Source organism: Drosophila arizonae, chromosome X (genome assembly GCF_054131065.1).
Source record: "Drosophila arizonae isolate 15081-1271.41 chromosome X, UAZ_ARI_1.0, whole genome shotgun sequence".
In the NCBI taxonomy this organism is placed as follows: Eukaryota; Metazoa; Arthropoda; class Insecta; order Diptera; family Drosophilidae; genus Drosophila; species Drosophila arizonae.
In genome coordinates, this window is record NC_142927.1 from 9,822,873 (window position 1) to 9,844,240 (window position 21,368).

The 21,368-nt window shown below is 40.1% G+C and overlaps 1 protein-coding gene across 7 annotated transcripts in view; it reads right to left on the reverse strand.

Moving 5' to 3' along the window:
• LOC108619127 (uncharacterized) overlaps positions 1-21,145 on the reverse strand; it is a 33,087-nt gene extending 11,942 nt beyond the window's left edge. For 3 of the 7 annotated variants that reach the window (XR_016271431.1, XM_018015486.2, XM_089476179.1), the window contains exons 1-3: positions 20,601-21,007; positions 19,945-20,324; positions 1,544-1,720 (exon numbers count right to left, since the gene is read on the reverse strand). Coding sequence is in view for 2 of the 7 variants with exons in the window: in XM_018015486.2 (XP_017870975.1) it covers positions 1,544-1,720; positions 19,945-20,047 (280 nt within the window). In the remaining 5 variants the exon portion in view is untranslated. Of the gene's footprint in view, positions 1-1,543; positions 1,721-19,944; positions 20,325-20,575 lie in introns of all 7 variants that reach the window. The other 4 variants (XR_016271434.1, XR_016271433.1, XR_016271435.1 and 1 more) reach the window with 4 other exon arrangements.
• Between the last annotated feature and the right edge of the window lie 223 nt (positions 21,146-21,368).

The following is a 21,368-nucleotide window of genomic DNA, read 5'->3' on the forward strand; positions in this document are numbered from 1 at the left end:
ATAAATTTTTAATTAGATTTACGTTTAAATTCCATTCCTATTCGACATTCGTTTAGTTTCAATTTAATTTTCATAATTTTAATTTCCTTTTAAGCTTATATTATTTGTTTGTTTTGTTTTTATTTTATTTATTTTTATTTTTTTTATTTTATATTCAACGACCATTCAATTAAATCACATTTCTATTCAGTTGAATTGAATTGAATTGAATTTTTAAGTCCAATTCGTCAATCTAAATAATTAAATTTCATTAATCGATGAGAATTTGTCTCATATTCTATTTTCATTTATTTTTCATCATTAGATTTTCTTACAATCTGCTTTTAGATTTCATTCAATTTGCACTAGACTTGAATTTGAATTAAATTTGTATTCAATTTCAGTTCAACTCTGTTTCACTTGCAGCTTTCATTTCGATCAAAATTTAATCGATCTTAAGCTACTTTTGAAACTAGTTTGACTTAAATTGAAATTTCTATTTTGTATTCCATTTCAATTTCGATTCGAGCACGACTTGCGTGAGCCGTTGCTGCTGTCAATCAATTTTCACGTTGTTTGCCTAACGGGCGGAAGTTGCAGTCTAGTCTAATTCACTTAGAACATTAGTTTTGTTGTATTTCGTTTTTTTTTTTCTATACATATTTTTCGTGGTGTTTGAGACGAGTTAAAATGGAAAAAAGATCAACAAACGAACTACTGAAAATGTGGGTCAAATCGTTACGTTCAATGTTCAACTCGCATTTCGATCGGACATGTTGCTGTTGCCGTATGTTCCGCCTTTCATCGAGAACACACACATGCGCACACACATACACACACACTCATATACAGGCCAAATTGTGCGTCGTGTTAATCATGTTTCACTTTGCATTTGGAATTGGATTTCGGTATTTGTTTTTTTTTTTTTTTTGCTTTTTTTTTGGAAATTGGAATTCCGATGGCGCGTGTATCATTGAGAACGTTGTCGTTGTCGTTGTCGTTGGTGAAAGTTGTGTGCACATATGGAGAGCACATGTGCCTTCGTTTTGGGCAGTCAGCTAAGCTGAAGATGTCGAAGAAGATGTTGATGATGAAGCAGAAGGTGCTAATTGAAGCTACAAAATGCTCAACGGGCCAATTGACTGCGGCAAGTTTGTGTCTTAAGTCTTTTGTTTACAGCAGGCACTTCACAATAGCCTTTAACAAAATTGAAGAGGCCTAGAGGGTGGGGTCACGTAAGCGTGTTGCAGGCTCCTGCATACCCTGTATAATTTGCATACGTGGCTATGCTCGACTGTGCAGCCGTATTATCAATAAGTTAGAGGTATTTGGGGTAATATCATACAGTCTACCCTTGGCTAGTTGTTTGATGGGTCTTTATGCTTAAGGGGTAAGTGATTATCTTGTCTTGTTGTTAGGTAAAAAGTTTAAATTTGTAGCCTAGAGCTGAAGGCTTATTGCATTAGTCTTAGAGCTTTTGGCGCTTTATAATATCTGCTAGTCAATATTATTTGAGTTGCTTTGTGAGTTTTTGCAGGGTAACTGTTAGTCTAGCTGTACTTACCACAGAACGGTATACCCTCTGGCACCCATTGACCCTTGTCGCAGACACGTCTGGCGGGTCCCAACAGCTCAAAGCCACGCTCACAGCTGTAGGAGGCGACGGTGCCCTGCGTTAGATTCGCGTTCGTGAAGACAACGCTGCTGTGCGCCGGAGAGCCCGGGAAACTGCAGCCTTCATCTAGAAAGAGAGAGAGAGTGAGGTAGAGAGGGGGATCTTAGTTAAGCTGAAGCATATTTTGATAATATTTGATTAGGCATTAATATTCATTTATGCAAGAGAACTTCGGCTCGCATATTAAAAGTTCATCAATAACAAAAAGGTCTTCGGGCCTTGGGATCTTTATACAGTTTCATTTAGTGGTCTCTGATTGATTTCTTAATTTAGCTGATTAGTTGATGCTTTAACCTAATTTTAAATTGGAATTTATATTAAAATTACTATGGGAATCATAGGGAAGACTTATGGGAGCTCAATTTTAACAGATATTATTGATGGGTTGACCCAAGGGTCATGCATTTTAGGCAGCCTAGAGCACATCTAGATAAGATCCCTCTTATATAAATCTTTAATCTAGATGGGCGATTGATGTGATAAGCCAGGCATTAAACTTGACCCTCAGGTTAGCTCATCAAGTTGATTAGCTAATCTAGACCTCAGCCTGTTCAAGCATATTTCACATGGATGATTTAACATTCCATTGCCAGATCTTCGAGGAAAACTTCGATCTCAGACAATAGCACAGTGGAGCTGCCTCTACCCTCACAAAGCTTCGTTATTTGAAATGCAAAATGAGAATCAGCTCAATGGAAACTGCATCGCGTATGCCATTCAGCTGCTGCTTGGACCGCTCAGCTGCATAAAGTCTTAACTGCAGATCAATTAACACTTTTCAGTTGCCGAGCAAACAAAAACCCAAGTTGTGCGAAGCTAATTTCATGGCGGATATTATTTCAACAGGTGTTCGGCATTCAAATGCATTTCCAATGCAGATCCTACGGGCTTAGTTTAGCTGTGGGTAATTCATAAAATGCGACGATGTCGACATTTGTCGGCCAACAACCTGTCAAATTCCCAAGCTGGCCAAGCTAGCCAAGCTGGCCAAGCTGGCCAAGCTAACTGGCTAACTGTGGCCAGAGCTCCCCAATGGCTTTGCGCTGGGCAATTAAGCAAGTTCCGTTCCAGTTTGGCTGTTCTTCTTGTTGTTGTTATTGTTGTTGCTGTTGTTGCTGGGCATTTTGTAGCCCGACTCGCTGGCGTTAGCGAAACGCCTCAAAAATGCCAACAATTCAGCATTGCAAAATGTTCTCAGCTCGCCGTTGCTGTCTGTCCGCTTGCAACTGCTGTCAATGCAAAGCGTGAGAATATAGCTGCAACAACAACAACAACAACAACAACAGTGACAACAACAATTGTCAAGCACAAGGCGAAAGCTTCCAACAGTGCAGTACTCTGTTAGACACCATATGAATAGGGCTGCTGTGTGGGCGTGGCTGGAGCGAATTATGAATGCATACATTAGAAACATTAAATATTCGTGCTCGATTCACTTCATTGAACATATTCACATATCCAACGATACTTGAGAGTGACTGAAATGATCTAAGCTAAATACACCCTGTAAAAATAAGAGAGATCAACTGGAATTGTTGTGACGGAATGCCGTACTGTGATAAAGTATTTATTGAAATTTATTTCGAGTTTCACATCTGTCTTAGAAGTTCAAAGAGAACAGATAATCGATAGTTTCAGCTGAAGCTTTAGCTGTAGCTTTAGTTAGTTAAACGTATAGTTAGTGCTTAGCTTGTAGTATCTTAAAACATTTTTGCTAAGCTTCGAAGGGTTTTTTTTAAGGACCTGGAATTGAATGGATTTTTAAACTTTCATTTTTACTTCAATTCCACTTCAAATTCAGGAAGAATATTCTAAGAGAGTTCCAATAATAAATTATACTAATCATTTATTTACTAAGACCTTTGGTAAGAGATATAGGGTATCTCTAATATCTATTAAAATTTTTTTCAAATTATTGTAATAAATTCCATTCGAATTCCACGCTTTTAAGTGGAAGTTCGACAAGTCCAAGAGAGTTTTGATCTCAGCAAATTTTATTGTTGGCAAATTGTAAATTTTAATGCTGAATGACAATTAATCTTAGCGTCTTATCAAGTGTTATAAGCTAAAATTGCATGGCTAGTGTTGTTGTTGCTGTTGCTGTTTTTAACAAATAAAAAACTTTCTTACTTCATTAGCAAGCAGCAGCCAGCAACCAGACTGAATAACTTAAAAGCTGTGAGATTTGCCAGCAACGTAACGTATGCAAAATATCTAACAATTGTTGCTGTTGTTGTGGCTGGTGTTGTTGTTGTTGCTATTGCTATTCAGTGATTATATTTTCAATTTAGTTAGTTCCCAGGCGCATTTGCATGTCATGACGTCTGAGGCGTCTGTTCATCATTCGGCTTTGAATTGTTGCTGACCGCTGGCCATAGATCATGATGTTGTTGCTGTTGTTGCTGTTGCTGTTGCTGTTGCTGTTACTGCTGCTGCTCCATATGTGAGTCAGTTAGATGTTGCTGTCGTGTCGACTGCAAATTCCAAGCTAAACATTATCATTCAACCGATGCAGACAGTGAGCTGAAGTTCTGAGCAGTTGTTGTTGCTGCTGCTGTTGTTGCAGTTGCTGCTGTGTATGTCATTTCATGCTGCACACAGCTGGCAGCTCATTAGGCAGCGCTTGCTTTATGGACTGTGCACAGTCTTGGGCATTCAGTCATGCCATAAATGCTCGAATAACTGCAGCATCATTTGACCAATGCAACTTTCCAAGCAGCTGCGGCTGCGACTGCGGCTGCAGCAGCAATTGTTGCTGGCGTGTTATGGCCAGTTGCAAGTGGCAGACAGCCGCTGCTTATACAATCAATGTCGAGCAATTTCATCATAACGGTTGCCTATTGCCCGTTGCCTGCCCCTTACCCAATGCAGCCTGTTGCTGTTGCAAGTTGTCTGTTGCTGTTGCCCGTTGCTTGTTGCTTGTTGCTGGCGGCACTAATCAAATCAGTGCAGCTAAATTTAAATTCATGAAACAAAACAAAACCAAATATAGCGGAAAATAAAGCGAAAGAGGGACAGAGAGAGAGAGAGAAAGAGAGAGAGAGAGGGAGGCAGAAACTGAGCAAAAGCAACAACAAAATTAAGAAATCAAGTTCATGAATTAATTTTCAATTTCAGTTTCAGTTACACAGCCAGGCTTCACTGTAACTCCCACGCTGTGCGCTCAAACGAGCCGAATACACACACACAACAAAAAAGCCCAAAGAAATTGGAACTGGAACTGAAGCTGGAGCCGGTGAACTGCTTCCCGATGTGAGCTAGGAAAAAGGTTGAGCCAAGGCGTCAGCCAAGCATGGAAATTGTGAAGAGATATATGTATACCTATACATACTTATAAATACATCTCCACATATATATATATACGTGCTTCATAGGGCTAGCTGTTGTTGTTGCTGTTGTTACCTGCCGCAACGTGCAACGTTTTGTTGTCAGCTTTTTGTTTGGTTTTCGTTTGTTGCCTTTGCTTTCATTTGGCTTTCTACGTGCGCCAGCCTAGTGAAAGTGATACCCCGCATATAAAGCTATAGCTATATATAAATATATACGTATATAAACAAGCAAACACACACACACACACACTAGTGGGCAGTGACAACAAGAGCAATTTGTAGAAAACAAAAGACGCAGCAACAACGTTTTTTTTCTTTTTCCACGTTTTTCTTTCGAGTTTTTCATAAATGCAATAAAAATCAACGCATATTATTCATAATAAACACAATAAACGTCATAATAATGTTAATCATGCTAACAATAATAATGAGCCATCAAAATATAACAGTTAGAGGCAGCTGTGGCTGCTGTTGTTGTTGTTGTTGTTGTTGCTACAAATTGGCCATCAGCAACAGTTGCTTTGAATTATCAAATTGTTTGCACAAGCCCAAAGTAAGTTGTGCGTGTGTGTGTGTGAGTGTTCAGGCAGGGAGGGAGGGCATAGGAGGAGGGGGGGGGGTGGGCACTGGGCAGTCAGTTAAACAAATTACAGATAAAAAGCATTCATCGAGCTAGAGAAGCACCAATAAAAAGCGAAAGCTTCGCACACCGGCCAGCCGGGTCAGCAAGGCCACAAACAATGCAGCAGAACATGGGGCCGCAAGGGGGGAGTGGCCAAAGGGGCGCAAAGGGTGTGTTGTTAGTGTGTATAGCTATAGCTGTTGCCATTGTTGTTGTTGTTGTTGTTGTTGTTGTTGTTGTTGTTGTTGTTGTTGTTGCTGTTGCTGTTGCTCTTTTCGCAGGTGAAATGTTAATTGCATGTGAATTGAATTGCACGTTGATCAGGCAGTCAATTAGTGTGAACTGTGGAACTAGTTCAATGAACTATGCGCCCAACTGTGTGAAACACAACCAGTTGTATGATGACTCACTCAGTCAGTCTATGCAATGAAATGTCTTAAGCTCACTCCAAGTTCAGACTAGCAAAAACGGAGCTAGAACAAAGAACTAGTTTAGTTGAACAATATGATATTTCGCATACTAGTTAGTTTAGGCAAAAGGTTTTAGCGGAAGAGTCACAAGTTTTCCACACAGTTAGTTTGCCAAGAATATCTGCAAATGAACTAGTTCATATGAGCCAAAGATTAAAACTTGGCAGCTTTACTGGTTTGGGCAAAAGAACCAAAATTTATGCAAATGAAGTTGTTCATGATCTTTCTAAGCTTGGATATGTAACTAATGAACTAGTTCTATCACTAACTAACTATAATGAGCTAGTTCCAGTTCGACTTTAGAGCAAAACGAATCTGTCTAAGAAATATAAGCAATTTAGTGTAATTGTGTGCTCAGAAAACAGCAAATTGAGCAGATGAACTAGTTCATTTGAGCTTTTATCTCAAGCTGACTAGGCAACAGCCACTCCTCAGCTTGCATTTTTAAGCATTTTCTGAGCACTGAACGCTTAACTTTAATAAGCAGCTGTGTGGTTAGAGCCATTTATCCCCCAATTTCTTTGCCCCCCTTCCTCCTCCCCTGCTATAGCAACCACTTCATAAGCTAATTGCTGGCTGCACGACGCTTTCTATTTGCAGCCAAATGGGCAATGCAACTTGTGGCAGAGATGCACAAAACAATTCGCATTCCGTGCGACGACGACAACAATTTGCGTATGGGTCGCTAAATTCCAACAACAACAACAACAGCAGCAACAGCAATAAGAGAAATGCAGCCTAATTGCCTGCAGAGTGCATAATGGGCGGGGGCGGGGAAGGGGCAGTGGTTGGAGGGCTAGGCGTAAGTGGAGCTGTCTCTGCTTTGCAATTAGCAGCTTTTCTGGCCGCTGTCTTCGGTTAGCGTGTGAAATTGTCAACTCGCTTGACCACGCCCACCTCAACATACTGCTCGCGGGCTAATAAGATAGGGGACCCACTTAGACAGAGAGAGAGAGAGAAGGGGTGTGTGTCGAACTGAGGGCAACTGCTGTGCGACTTGCAGTAGGTCGCGTCATGCGCTGATTGCTCAACGCCCACGCTTCGGTTGCTGCTGCAGAAGCAGCACAAAGTTTCAGTTCCGCTGCCTCAGCTTCATCGTCTTCTGCGTCTCTCTGTTATCGTTTTCTTTGCTGTGTGCTTCAGTTTCTTCTCTGCTGGCTTCAATTACGAAATTGAAAAGTGCAAGTGCGGCCAAAGGAAAGCAAACATTTGCCTTGGCTGATGACCTAATTGAGATAGTTCAGCAGCAACAGCCAAACGACAACAGCAACACACAGCAACAGCAACACACAGCAGCAGCAGCAACAGCAACGGCGGCGGCAAGTGAAAAGCGCAGCATGTCCAAAAAGATGCGCCCATTACAAAGGTTTTCCCTTTTCTTTTCTGGGCTGCCCACAGTCGGCTCTCTGCTTAGTTGGGGCCAGCTACGAATTCGGGCCAGGGAACAGGGGGAGCTTTGCTTGTAAGCCGCAATGATTCATGGGCCAACTAATTTTTAAGATATCGTGCTGAGCTGCGCGCGCAGCTTGGCATGAGGCATGCCTGACTAGCGGATGCCCTAGGAGAACTACGAAAAGGATTAATTAGCATTAAAAATCATCAGCTTTGTAATATATCATTGGCTATTTCATTATCAGTATAAATTTCATTATCATCATTGTCATTGTCAATTTCATTATTATAGTCATTATCATAATCATTAATATTTTTATAATTAATTCCAAATTCATTATAGTTTGCATTGGCATTATCATCAGCGTCATTATCATAGTCAATTTCAATCTATTATGGTCTCAGACTGGATTTCACTATCATTATCATTATTATCATAATTGGTAATTATCAATATGTTTATCATTATTATATTGACAATTATCAAAGTCATAATTACCATTAATTTAATCATTATTATTATCTATCAGTATCATTGTCATTGTCATTGTCAATATCCATATCATATCCTTGTGCTTCTCATAGTCAATTTCATTATCATTCTCATTGTTAGCTCCATTGAGATTATCATCATCATTGCTAATTTCATTATCATCCAAATTATTGCCCCTAGCTTTCAGTTTATATAATACTACATCCATGAGGCAGTCTGGCGAACCGGTTGCTCCTTTTTCATTGGCCTAATTATTCGGGCAGCTAAGCCAACTCTTCTTCTTAGCTTGCCACGACAGTTAACACTGGAAGCTCTCTATTAACTGCTACGAGTTATATAAGAACATTGTGTCAATGAGCTCTGAGCGAATTAAGTTAACTCGAACTGAATAACGAGTCGAATATCACAAAGTTAGTTTGGCACGGCTGCTGTCACGCATAGACCTTCTAGAACTAGTCTATAGGGTATATGGAAAATAATTTTCCTAGGCAATGCTAGCTACGCGCTTCAGCTTTGTGTATTCATTCCACTTCGAATGCGGCTGCTGTTGTTGTTTGTCAAATCAGAAACGGTTTAAACCGTTAGACTATCAGCGCTCATAATGATGATAATGATGACGATGCTGTTGCCGCAGTTGCTGTTGTTGCCTGTTTGAGGCTGATTGGTTTTGGATTTACATAAATTGGCGCGTTGCTTCACTTGGCCGGTTTTCGAGAATTTCATTTAAGTTGCTTCTTGAAGCAGACGCTGCCTGACCCAGTTAGTAGAAGTTGTTGGTGGTTGGTGGTGCTGCTGCTGCTGTTACTGTTGCTGTTGCTGTTGCAGCTGCATTTGGTTGCTGGCGGGCAAAAAAATTAGCAGCAGCTCGTTAAAAAACCATTTCGCAATTGGCTTTTGTTTCTCTTTGTGTGTGTGTGTGTGTGTGCTAGTAATTGCAAGTTCGTTGCCTAAGTCTTTTGATTTGTACTTCCGCTCAAGTTCAGAATTGAGACATCAATCGAGAACAGCGCACAGAAAGAGAGCGAGAGAGAGAGAGAGAGAGAGAGGGCTAGCTAGTCACTTTGTAGCATGTCTAAGAGTCGTTGTCCGGCTAAAAGCTGTTAAGCGCATTAAATAAACATGCGCTGACTTGTCTTGACTTCTAGCCGTCTTCTTCTTCATTGTTGTTGCTGCTGCTGCTGCTGCTGGCTCTAGGCATTTATGTAACGGTACGCACAACAACAACAGCAACATAGGCGGCCAGACGCAGACAACAACAATAAACTTTTCATGCTTAAACAGTTATATAAAACGCACAGACTAAGAACCAGCAACAGCCACAACAACAGCAATAGCAATAGCAATAGACAATGACAGCATCGAGCACAGCAGCAACATCTTTCACCTGTGCCACAACTGTTGACAAGGTCTCGCTCGAAAGTAGAGCCCAGACAGAATACGAGAGAGATAGACAGAGAGAGAGAGAGAGAGAGAGAGACTAACAGGCATAGAGAAAGATTGGCGGGGAGAGAGCGAGAGAGATGGGGATATGGGCATATAACAGGTTCGATACGATTTTGCGGCACTTTTGCCGCCAAAGGAAACGCTTGATTGCCGCTAAAGCAGCAAAGCAAGGCCAAGCAACGGCAACAATTGGCTACGACATTGACCAAAGCTCGATTGCTGCTGCTGCTGCTGCTGTTGTTGCTGATGTTGTTGGTTCTGCTCGCAGCCGTTTGCCAGTTGACCGCATTCCAAGTCAAGCCAACAAATCAATGTGCAAGCGCGGAAAGAAAGGTGTTGGCAGCAGCAACTGTTGCTGCGGCTGCGGCTGTGGCTGCGACTGCTGCCTGCACTCGTCCTTCTCTGACACAAACTGGGTCAAGACGAGCCCAAATGCACGCGTATGTGTGTTGTTGTGTGTGTGTGTGTGTGTGTGTGTGTCTGACAGCAGCAGCTGCGAAAACACCTGCAATTGCAGCCAGGCAGCAGCAGCAACATGCGGTGCAAGCAAAGCAGCAATATCTAAGCTCAGCTCACTTCACGGCTCGTGCTCTGCGTGTGTGTGTGTATATGTGTGTGTGACGTTGCTGTTGTTGTTGTTGAGAATCGTTCTCGTTGCAGTTGCTGTGTGTGCCGCATTGTTGTTGCTGCTGCGCGCTAGCAATATATCATTAGATGTTGCTGTCTTTTTATACCCTGAACCCATTGAAAATGGGAAATCAGGGTATAATGGTTTTGTTGAAATGTATGTAACAGGCAGAAGGAGGCGTGGCAGACCCCACAAAGTATATATATTCTTGATCAGGGCGACGAGCTGAGTCGATTTGGCCCTGTCCGTCTGTCTGTCTGTCCGTCTGTCCGTCTGTCCGTCTGTCCGTCCGTCCGTCTGTCCGTCTGTCCGTCTGTCCGTATGTTTGAACGCGTCGATTTCCGAAGATATAAGAGCTAGAGACTTGAATTTTTTTTTTAAATGACCGTATATACAGCGCGGACGTCGAGTTTGCTTTTAAAATTATATAAATCATCCCGTTATGTTTTTATCGAGTAAAAACATTCAAGTTCAAATCAGATGCCACTATAGCTAATTGTGAATGATTTTTCTTTTTTTTAAATTTCTCAAATATTCAATATAATACGTAGATCATATACTGAAAGTTTCATTAAATTCCGTTCAGTCAAAAATTAATAAAAAATAATCAAATATTTGGCAATTAACAAACGCACGTGCAGCAGCTACAACAAAAACATTCGTTGAATCACATCAGCTGTTAGTTTCGTTTAGTTTTGGTAGATGGCGCAGCAACAGTGAATCTATTTGAGTTTTGCCAGCGCCACTAGAAGGAGTGGGGTGGCCTAGTGTGTTAGCTGCATGACGCTCGATCGAGAAGTCGCGGTTCGAATCCCGATCGATGCAACTGTTGTTAATTTTTTTTAATTGTTTCAAAATATTTTTATATTTTCATAAATGAGTTTTCTATTTAATTTATATTTTTAAATACACCGAAATTGAAATTTTAACTATACCTTATGTGCATTTTTAATAGTTTGTTTATTCTAGCAGATTCTTAGAATCACATCAGCAGTTAGTTTCGTTTAGTTTTGGTAGATGGCGCTGCAGCAGTGAATCTATTTGAGTTTTGCCAGCGCCACTAGCAGGAGTGAGGTGGCCTAGTGTGTTAGCTGCATGACGCTCGATCGAGAAGTCGCGGTTCGAATCCCGATCGGTGCAACTGATGTTAACTTTTTTAATTGTTTCAAAATATTTTTATATTTTATTAAATGAGTTTGGTATTTTATTTATATTTTTAAATACATCGAAATTTAAATTTCAGCCATACTAAATGAGCATTTTTATTTGTTGGGTTCAGGGTAGTATCTAGTCGAGCACTCTCGACTAGAGTTTTCTTACTTGTTTTTTTTTGCATTTATTTTTGGTTTGTGCCTAATTTGTTGCACACGCCGCAAAGATTTTTTGCGCTTTGTTGTTGTTGTTGTCGCTCGGATACTTTTTTGGTTAACTCTTGATTTTTTGTTGTTTTTTTTCCTGGCATTTTTGTGGTTTTGTTTTGGCAGCCGCCGCACAAATTTTTTTTTTTTCTTCTTAAATGTGGGAATGAGCAGCAGCAACAACATATATGAATTTGGCTGTAGAACTGGCTTAGCTTGGCTCAAATCATTTGCATAAGAGCCAAGCAAAAGGCATTAAGAATTACAATAGAAAAAAAGGGCAGCAACAACAACAACAACAGCAGCAGCAGCAACCACAACAGCAACATAAATATAACAAATGTATTTTTGTTGTTGCTGCTGTTGGCCTTTCTCCTCGGCAAAGTTCATAAAGTAAAAACTTTTTGTCAACGCGCGCTATGCAAATGAACAACAGCAATATCATTTACAGCAACAGCAACAACAACAGCAACAGCAACAACTGGCAACGCCTTGGAGTGAAAATTAGAAGCAGTTTAGCAGTCAGCGGACAGCGTTTCGAATTATTATGAAAATTTCACTTTAGTCGCTGTTGCTGTTGTTGTTGTTGTTGTTGTTGCTGTTCTTGTGTTGCTGGCGTGCTTTGATTATAAAACAAATGTTATTTCGCTGCCTTCATTGTTGCTGCTGTTGTTGTTGTTATTGTTGTTGTTGTTGTTGTTGTTGCTGGCGCTTCAGTTTCTGTGTCCACATGCTGTTGCTGGCATTCCAATCGTTCGCTATTTACCGCTAGACAGTTGCCGCTGGCAGCAACAGCAACAGCAACAGCAGCAGCAGCAGCAGCAACAAGAGCAAACATTATGAAATCAACAACAACACGCTGCTGTTGGCTGACTGCAGCTGAACAGACAACAGCATAAACGCCCCACAACAGCAGCAACAATTGCTCATGTGTGGCAAGTGTTGTTGCCGCGTTTATTGATTGGAAGCGCAGCGTCATCCACACTTCCGATTGCTGTGGATAAGCCAACGGCCATTGAACTTGCTAACATAATGAACAAAAGCAATCATCATGATCGTGATGACGATGATGATGACGATCATGATGATGTTGCAGTGCAAGAGCCATTGCTCAGCATTAGCCATGCATTAGCTAGAGTCCAAGTGCAAGAGCATCTATGCAATTAGTCGGGCACATGCATGGGCATATATGCATACACACACACACACACACACACACACACCTATACACATACCCATAGATATATACTGTAATGCACTTCTTAAGGCAACGTCCTATTCGGGCGCTAATCTATGGCAATTGTTATTGTTATAGCCCGAGTTGCTCAAGCAGCAGCTGTTGCTGCTGCTGTTGTTGCACAGTGGTGCAAAATCAATTGGCTTATGCTTGATCAAGTTATGGCCATGTCTATAATAGTCCCATGTGTGCGACTCTCTGTGTGTGTGAGTGTGTGTTTGTGTGGCTCTGTGGCATGGGCTTGGCTTTCTCCCACAACAAGTGCGGCCCAACATTCTTCTGGCATGTGTGTGTGTGTGTGTGAGTGTGGGCGCTGCCTTCGCATTGTTTCTGTGTATATATGTGCTTATATATAAATATATAATTTTTGTTTTTATTTGATTTTTTGTTTTTTTTTTTTGCTACCTGTTGCTGTGAAAGTTGCGATATCGAAAAATCTTGAGCAATGCGAAAAAAAAAAAACAAACGGCGAGTTCAGCTCTTGCTGAATTCGAAATTGAATGCTTTTTGAATGAAATAGGTTTTGATTGTTTCTACAAAGGTAAACAAAAGGTAGAACTAGTATTCAACTAGAGAGAAGGCCATTTAGATACAGCTATTTATCTTAAAATTATAAACAGAGATATAAACGTTTACGCTGAAGATCTAAGCTCTGTGGCAAGCGGGATCTTGCTAAACTACATTTTTTTAATTAGAGGCCTCAAAGCTTTATTTTTATACTAATTTTGACATACTAGAAAATTGCATTAATAAATATGAAGGTTGGGAAAATTTGATTTAAATATAAATTATTTTTTCGAATTCAGCTGAACTCCACAAAGCTGAGATGAAGGCAATGAATGGAGACTGAGCTATAGGCGAAAGTTGACAGCAAACCAAATATGTGATTTTAGTTAAAATTAAAATTAAGTTAAGAAAAAAAATTAAAAAGCTTAGACTCAAATTTCTGCTGGTAATTGAAGCAAGATTTCTTTTACTTCAAGTGCATGCATTCATTGCAATCGATAAATATCGATAATTGTAGGCAGCTGCTGTGCTTCAACCTCAACTTCAAGTTCAATTTTCAGCTGCAACGCATTTGGCAGTCGATTTTATGGCAATTGCAACAGCTTTGCTTTGCTTTGTTTTTATTTATTTTTTATTTTTTAGTTTTTAGTTTTTAGTGGGCCAGTGACGAAACGCACACACACAAACGCACACACTCACACACACGCACAGCGAGCATTTAAAGTTATTAACAAAAGGCAATTATTTATAACAATTTCGATGGCGTTCGCCTTGTGGCATTGATGGCTGCGAAACGAGTCATGAATCAGGTGCCACTCAGCCAGCGGGCCAATTGTTGCCAGCTTATTTCAAAATGCCAACAACAGCAACAAAGGCAACAGCAACGGCAACAACAGCAACACTCACATTCATTACAATTAATTAAATTAAAAAGCGCATAAATTCTGTCGTCCAGACATTAGCTACACCTTTTTTGCCTTTCAGCTTTCATGTTGCTGGCATGGCTGCTTGTTGTTGTTGCTGTTGCTGTAGTTGTTGTTGTTGTTGTCATTTAAATGCGCTACTAATAGCAAACAATTTCATTTATTTATTAGATGCTTAGTTTCACTTTCCGCGCATTTCACTGCGACACACATTACAATTTCTTCGAATGACTTAGGCAACGAACGCGAAAGTTTTACTATGCATGCGTGTGTACATGTCACTGGCTCTGTGTGCAGGTGTGCGTGTGTGCATATGTGTGTGCTCATCGAAATAAATATTCAACTGCAGCTGATATTTCATATGGCTATAATGAGCATTCCATACAAATGAGCTGCACCTCACAAAAATACAAAGCAAAATAACAAATAAAAAACCTAAAACTCGATGGAATGCAAATGCATTAACTCATGTATATAAATGTGTAAATGTATGTCTATATGTATTCAGATTTAATATATATGTATATAAGTAATATATATGCATTAAAGCTTCTTCTCTAAAGAGTTGACGTAACTGCAGCTTTGTAGAAAATTTCTGTCTGATAATCTGGCAAATAATTTATATATATTATATGAAAGCCAGAAATTTCTATGAAAATCTATTTATAAATATTCCATAATCATTAAGTCAGTCTATAGATATCTTAAATATCTATATATGTTTAGCAAATTTGCAATCGGGATGTGTTTATCTTTAATACTCTTCTTCCAATGTTTATGGGAAATTATAATTACAATTTTATTAAAGTTTCTTGAGCTCAATTTAAAAATTTTCTACATTCTATAAATTATGCACATATATGTATATATTTAGTTTTACTATACTAACATATTATGTTTATATAATCTTCTAAAGGCCCGTTGAGGATCGTGACGTAAGAGTGATAGCTAGTGTGATCTTTGATCTGCATGAACAAAGACTACATTTGTATAACTGCTCGAGTTTTCATTTATTAACCCATTTCTATGCATAGCTTTTGTCGAACTGACAGACTGATCGTGATTCTTTTGATCGGTGATCAATGTTTCATTATGTCCAGCTTTGGTTTTTATAGGCTTTCATCGTTGATTGTCTAACTTGTATTTGTTTGTTTCTCGTATGAGCTCAGGTGTGAAAAGAGAATACTACGAAAAAGCAATGTGATCTTTATGTCGATCTTTTGATCTTCGAATCTGCTGATCTTTGATTTTTCGATCGATCGGCTTCTCATAGAAGAGTCTAGCCTGACATTTATTTGATTGAACTAGAGTGTTTTCCTGCTGCCATCTCATGCATTGATCTGTAAGCCTCCATAAGACTAATCCCACTCGCTCTCTCCCTCTAAGAGCTCGTCTCAATCAGCGACCCACACAGACTGTCAGCTAAATAAGTGACGTCTTGTTTCCCTGGTGTGGAGTCTCTGGCAAGGCCACTTTGCAGCTTGCGCAAGTTGTGCAGTGTCTCATTTCCATTTTCATTCAACACTTGCCCCACTCCACACTCCATGCTCTACACACACATACACACACAGCAGAGAGCGTGCCCCACTCCCTCGCTACGTGCCAAGGCGTCTGATGATTGCACCTGAAATTTATTCAAAAGCCGAAAAATAACAAAAATGAACTCGAATTGCGTAAAGTTGTGATGTCGAACATGCGCGACTATTGAGAGCCATTCCATGGAGCAAGTGCGCGACAATTGCGCAATGCTTGTGCCCTCGACACTTTGTCGCACTCCCCAAATGAGCTCATTATCAATGAAAACACTAATCAAATTCATTAAGCGCTGATTAACGTAACTCCCCCAAATAAAACACTGAAGTCTTGTGCAAGGTTAACGATGGAGCAAAGTGAGTTAAACGCAAGTTCGTTCTCATGGAACCGAGGATCTATTAAAGTTACAGCTATCAAAATTGGTACTTAAATAGCGTATAAAGAGATGTAGTTAGGCAACTTATTGGAAAACTGATAATATAATGATTTTCAATAATATTTTTAATGAACTCGGGATCTGCTTGAGCTAGAGCTAAGAAATTAGGAATGTGAGTAATGTATAAAGATTGGTTAATAGCTAGTGCTGTAAAATTATTGAACAGGTGATAATACACGAGATTATAATTAATGTTCTCAAAGAACTCAGCATCTATTCGAGCTGGAGCTATCAAATTTTTTATGTGAATACGATGTGGAGATGCTTTTGCATTTTGCTTAAGATTTTCAGTTGAAGCTGTTAATGTTCTCAAGAAACTCTGCATATGTCGGAGCTAAAGCTATGGAAATTAAAGTAGGACGTACCATTCCAATATTTAAGTTAACTTTTACGATAATTTGAAGAAAAACTGATAATAACTGTAATTTTAATAATAAAAAGTTTGTGTTTCCAAGAAACTGTTGTAGTTTAGAGTTTTGAATATTGATATATCAATGCATACTAAGTGCAATTTGAAAGTTTTTCTATCAGATTCAATTATTTAATCGTGATCAGTGAACGAAAGAATATTGTGAGTTATAGCCATGTAATTCGGTATGCGAAAACTGTTGAGGCTTTTATAGCTTGGCAAATAGTAATTTATGAACATGGTAAGCAGATAGTTAATACTTTTGCGTATGTTTATTTGTGCATTGCATAAGAGATGGCTTATGCAAGCAACTAGTTGGTAATGGATGAGAGGTAAAGGATACTCTAACATCTGGTCTGAGGCTTATCCCCAGCTCTAGTCTGGGTTGCGGTGGCCGCCAGAGAGACTGAGACAGAGACAGAGACATAGACTGAGAGAGAGGGCGAGAGAGAGAGAGACGCAAGTGCGGTTTGTCTCGCTGAAGTGCGTGATACACGCCTACGGTTGCCGCCTTTTTGGCTTCCTCAACTCTGTTTATTTTGACTTCCTCGTTGGGCCAGTTTGTTGTTTGGCCGCGCTTATGTAAGGGCAAACGGGCAGCCGCCGCCTCGTTTGGGAGAGTTTTTAGCCTCAGACCACAAAAATAATATTAATAATATGATGAAAAGCAAAAGGCTGATGCTTGCACGCATGCGCGCACAATGTGCCACGCCTCCAAATAGATGATGACGATATATGTGTGTATGAGTGTGTGTGTGTGTGGTGTGTGTTGCACAAATGAGCCGTGGCATCGACATGGAGCATCAACATAATAGCTCTTGTGAGTTATGTATCTTTGCATTGGTTAGATGCGAGCTTCGCTTTTCGCATTGCAATTAAAATCGCACAGCTTCCGCAATGCAATTTAATGATCATTACGTTAATGATCAGCATGAGCTGTTGTACATCAGCCCTGGCCATTATCGTATAGGCAGACCCATCGCAGCCCAGTCATCCCATCATCTAATGTGGAGGGTACGTAATGCGCCGCCTCGACTGCAGCTTCTTCCACAATGTTTTTTCCCCCTCGTTTGTTTCATTTTTTTTTTCGACTTTTCACTTCACTCTGTTTGCACTTTTACTTTTCTTATTGTCAACACAATATGAAATACAATTGTGCTGAGAAAAAAAACTAGATATACACATATATATATATATATATATATATATATATATATCACTGTAAAAGTATATATCATATATATTAAAAACTTTCCCATTTGAGGCAAATACAAAAACAACAACAACAAACCCGAAGCTTTTTTTCTCTCCTTCTGTTTTTCTGTTGTTGTGAAATTTTTTGGCTGGTCGTAAATTTTATTTTAATATCTTGTACAATTTGTTATTGTTGCTGTTGTTGCTATTAACGCTCAGCGTATTTTTCATTTCTACCTCTTTTTGTTTCTTCTTGATTGCTTTAGCATTTTCTTGCGGGCTTTTCCGTCTCTTGTTTTTGATTTGTAATTTAAATTAATCTCTTACAAAGCATTTCCCACCGTTTTAGTTTTTGTGCGTTTCCCTGCCCCTAACGGTAATTCAGCCTCACTGATAACATTTAATTTTTTGGGACAGTTTTGTTCCAGCTCGAGGTATGCTTAGCGTTCCTTTGATTTCCTTTTATGATGCCACGGCTATTGAGTTATGGCTTAATGAACTCGTTACGAGCCTCCCCAACAAAACAGAGGAAAACAAAAGGCTTTTTTTTTGTGGATAACAGTAAAAGTTGAGACGATCGTAAGTTGTTCTTTGTTCTCAAGTTCAAGGCGTCGGCCCTGCGCCCCGCCCACCCTGCCTGTCGCGCAGCACGTTTAACTGTAACTCGATCTGTTGCCACGTGCAGCAGCTCGGTTTGGTAATTGGAGACAAGAACGGCACAACAGGTTGCGCTGCTTGCCTTTCAGTCAGGTGACGCTGCCACGTGCAGCAGCAACAGCACCAACAGCACCAACAGCAACGACAGCAGCAGCAGCAAGTTTGTTGCCTAAGTCTTTTGTTTTTTCCTTCTCTTTCGCTTGTGACACATTTGGTTGTCCAGCTCTCAGCCGTTGCTGTTGCAGCTATTTCTGTTATTTCTGCTTGTTGACCCAAACAAACATCCGTTTCCTGCGGTCAACATTGCCGGGCACGCCCACTAGCCAAACAGACTGCGCTTACGTAGTATGCACAGTATACACTGGCTATGACAAACAAGTGAATTGGTGCAGGCAGGAGAAGCCAGTCAAGAGACTCATAATATCAATGACAAAATGATGAAAGTAATGCAAGGAGAGCTAACGATCATTTCAATTGAAACTATATATGCAATGGACTAGAAATAGAGCGAGCGAGGCAGAAAGAGAGAGAGAGAGAGAGAGGGAAAGAAAGAGAGAGATGAAGAAAGAGCAATTGCTTCAATTGAGACTATATATGATATAGACTATAGACTATATAGAGAGATACTATATATGGAAAAAATACTTTCAAATGATTCAATTGATATTATATATGAATTGATATTGTATATAAAAGATTGTCTCATCTGAACTATCTTTAGAAGCTCCACAGTTTCAGTTTTTTAGATAATGTATCTATATATTCTAATTTTACAATTTTTTTTTGTGATTGGATTTCGATTAAATTGTGTAGTAAATTAAATAAAAAGTTTACTCAAGAAATATTATAAAACAAATAAAGAAAAGTTCAAATTGGAATAATATGTCCCTCACTTGCTGGCATGTTTTGAGTGAGTATAAACTGTACAGAAAACAGTTAATAACTAAATATATATCTAAAAACATTTTTCTTAAGAGATCCATTGACTTTTACAGGATGTTTACATTATACAATATATTTACTGTACGCATATACCAAATGGAATGCTCCTTCTCTCTCCCTCATAGTGATACTCTTTAAAGTTTGTTGAGGCTAGCGTGTGCCCACTGTGCTTGCAATATGCATATGAGTCTCGGGGCAGTTTTGGCCGTTTCTCCGTTTCATTTGTCGCGCGTATCCCACGAAACAATTAACGAGCACAAAAGCTGACCGATATAAAGCGAGCGGCAACAATAGCAGCAACAACAAGTTGACCAGTCGCCGGCACTTGACTGGACTCTTGGTGTTGTTGTTGTTATTATTGTTGCTGCTGCTCGGTTTATGAACGTGGGAAAAAAGGTGCACAAGCTTTTGTTTCGACCAGAACCGGAAATCCAAAAAAACTCGGCGACAAAAGTGTATGCAAAAAAATTGACTTTTTTAAGTCCCCCTTCCCAAAAATGAACAGAAAGATGAAGCCGAAAGCAGCAGAAGCAGCCAAAGCAGCAGCAGCAGCAGCAGCCGTAAGAGAAAATTTGTTTGGTATTTTTGTTGCTGTTGTTGTTGTTAGTTTTTGCTTATTTTGTTTTTGTTATTTTGCGTCTAGGCAGCTGCTTCTTGGTCTCGCCGCTTCTCGGCTTTCGTCTTTTCGTCTTTTCGTCTTTCGCTTGACACACTCACCTATATTCTGCGCCTGCGCCTGCGCCTGCGTCTGCGTCTGTGCTGTCGTTAGCAGCAGCAGCAGCAGCAGCAGCGGCAGCGACCGCGACTGCGTGCGTTGCATTTTGTCGCTCACTTCACTTGATCTTCAGCTGTTGCTGCGACCTCCTCTTCTTCTTCTTCTGACGTTTGTTTTAGTTTCGTTGTTTTTTTTTTGTTTATTTATTTTTTTTTGGGAAACTTTTCTCCTTCTTAGAATTTGCAATTTGTTTTCACATGAATTTGTTGTTATTGTTGTTGTATTTTTTTTTTGCAGAATTTAATTTGCTTTGCTTTTCGCTGACTTTGTTTACACGAAACTCGTTGTTAAATGTGCAAATGTTATAAATGTTTCAACATGCCTGGGTAGAGAGAATTGGTAAATGGAAGAAACACAGGAATAAGTCGAAATCGAGTACAATTTGGGGAAAACAGGTGTGCGCGCGCACCTGGAAAGTGTGTCAGTTCGCGCTCAACTCGTTTATCCTTGGCACTCAACAAAAACAAAAACAAAAAATTAAAAATATATATATTTATATATTGATGTTTTCATTTATATATATATATAAAAAAAAAAAAATAAAACAAAAAGAATTGGCAATTAAATGAGCACAATTTGTAGATCACCAGGCGCGTACCGTTAGGCGCGTCAGACCGTTAGACGCGATTGAAATTCGTGTTCAAAATGAGCAAACAAGAAAAAAATTAATGGAATTTGTGATCGAACAGCCGCGATGTTCCGTTCGCTTCGCGTTCTGCACGGCAACTGAATTCGTGGTCGAAGCCGAAGTCGAACTCGAAGTCGAAGTTGAGCTTAAAGCGACTTCGCCGCAGCTCTCGGCTCAAGCTCTCCCTCCCTCTCTTTCACGCGCCTAAGACGAAGCGACGCACGCGCAACCGCAGCTAAGCCGAAGCCGAAGTTAAAGACGAAGACGAAGACGATTTCTTTCACTTTTCACGTTACGCTCTCTCGACTCTCTCACTCTCTCGCTCGCTCGCTTGCTCTCTCTATATAGTTTGGCAACTAGTGCTTGGTAGAAAAAAAGCCAACCGTCGTCTTGTGCAGCTCGAAAGCAACTGAAAGTTTGCGCCGTCGCGTTGTGCGTCTTGTAAGCTGTAAGCTGTGAGCTCTAAGCGTCGCACTGACTGCAGGCGCTGCGCTGCCAGCTGCGCAGCCACTTGCTGCGCTTTTTTCTTGTCTTGTCTCTGTGTGTGTGTGTGTTTTTGTTTTTTTTTTGGCAAGTGGCAAAGCTTGCGAGCACGAAGCTTAGGGCTTTCGATGCGTTTGGTCTATCGATCAATGGCAAATCGTTGGCAATTCGCTGGCCAAGAAAGTTGCCGTGGATGCCACAAAACGGTAATAACAACTAATACAGGTTATGCAACTGTGGCAACTGTGGCAACTG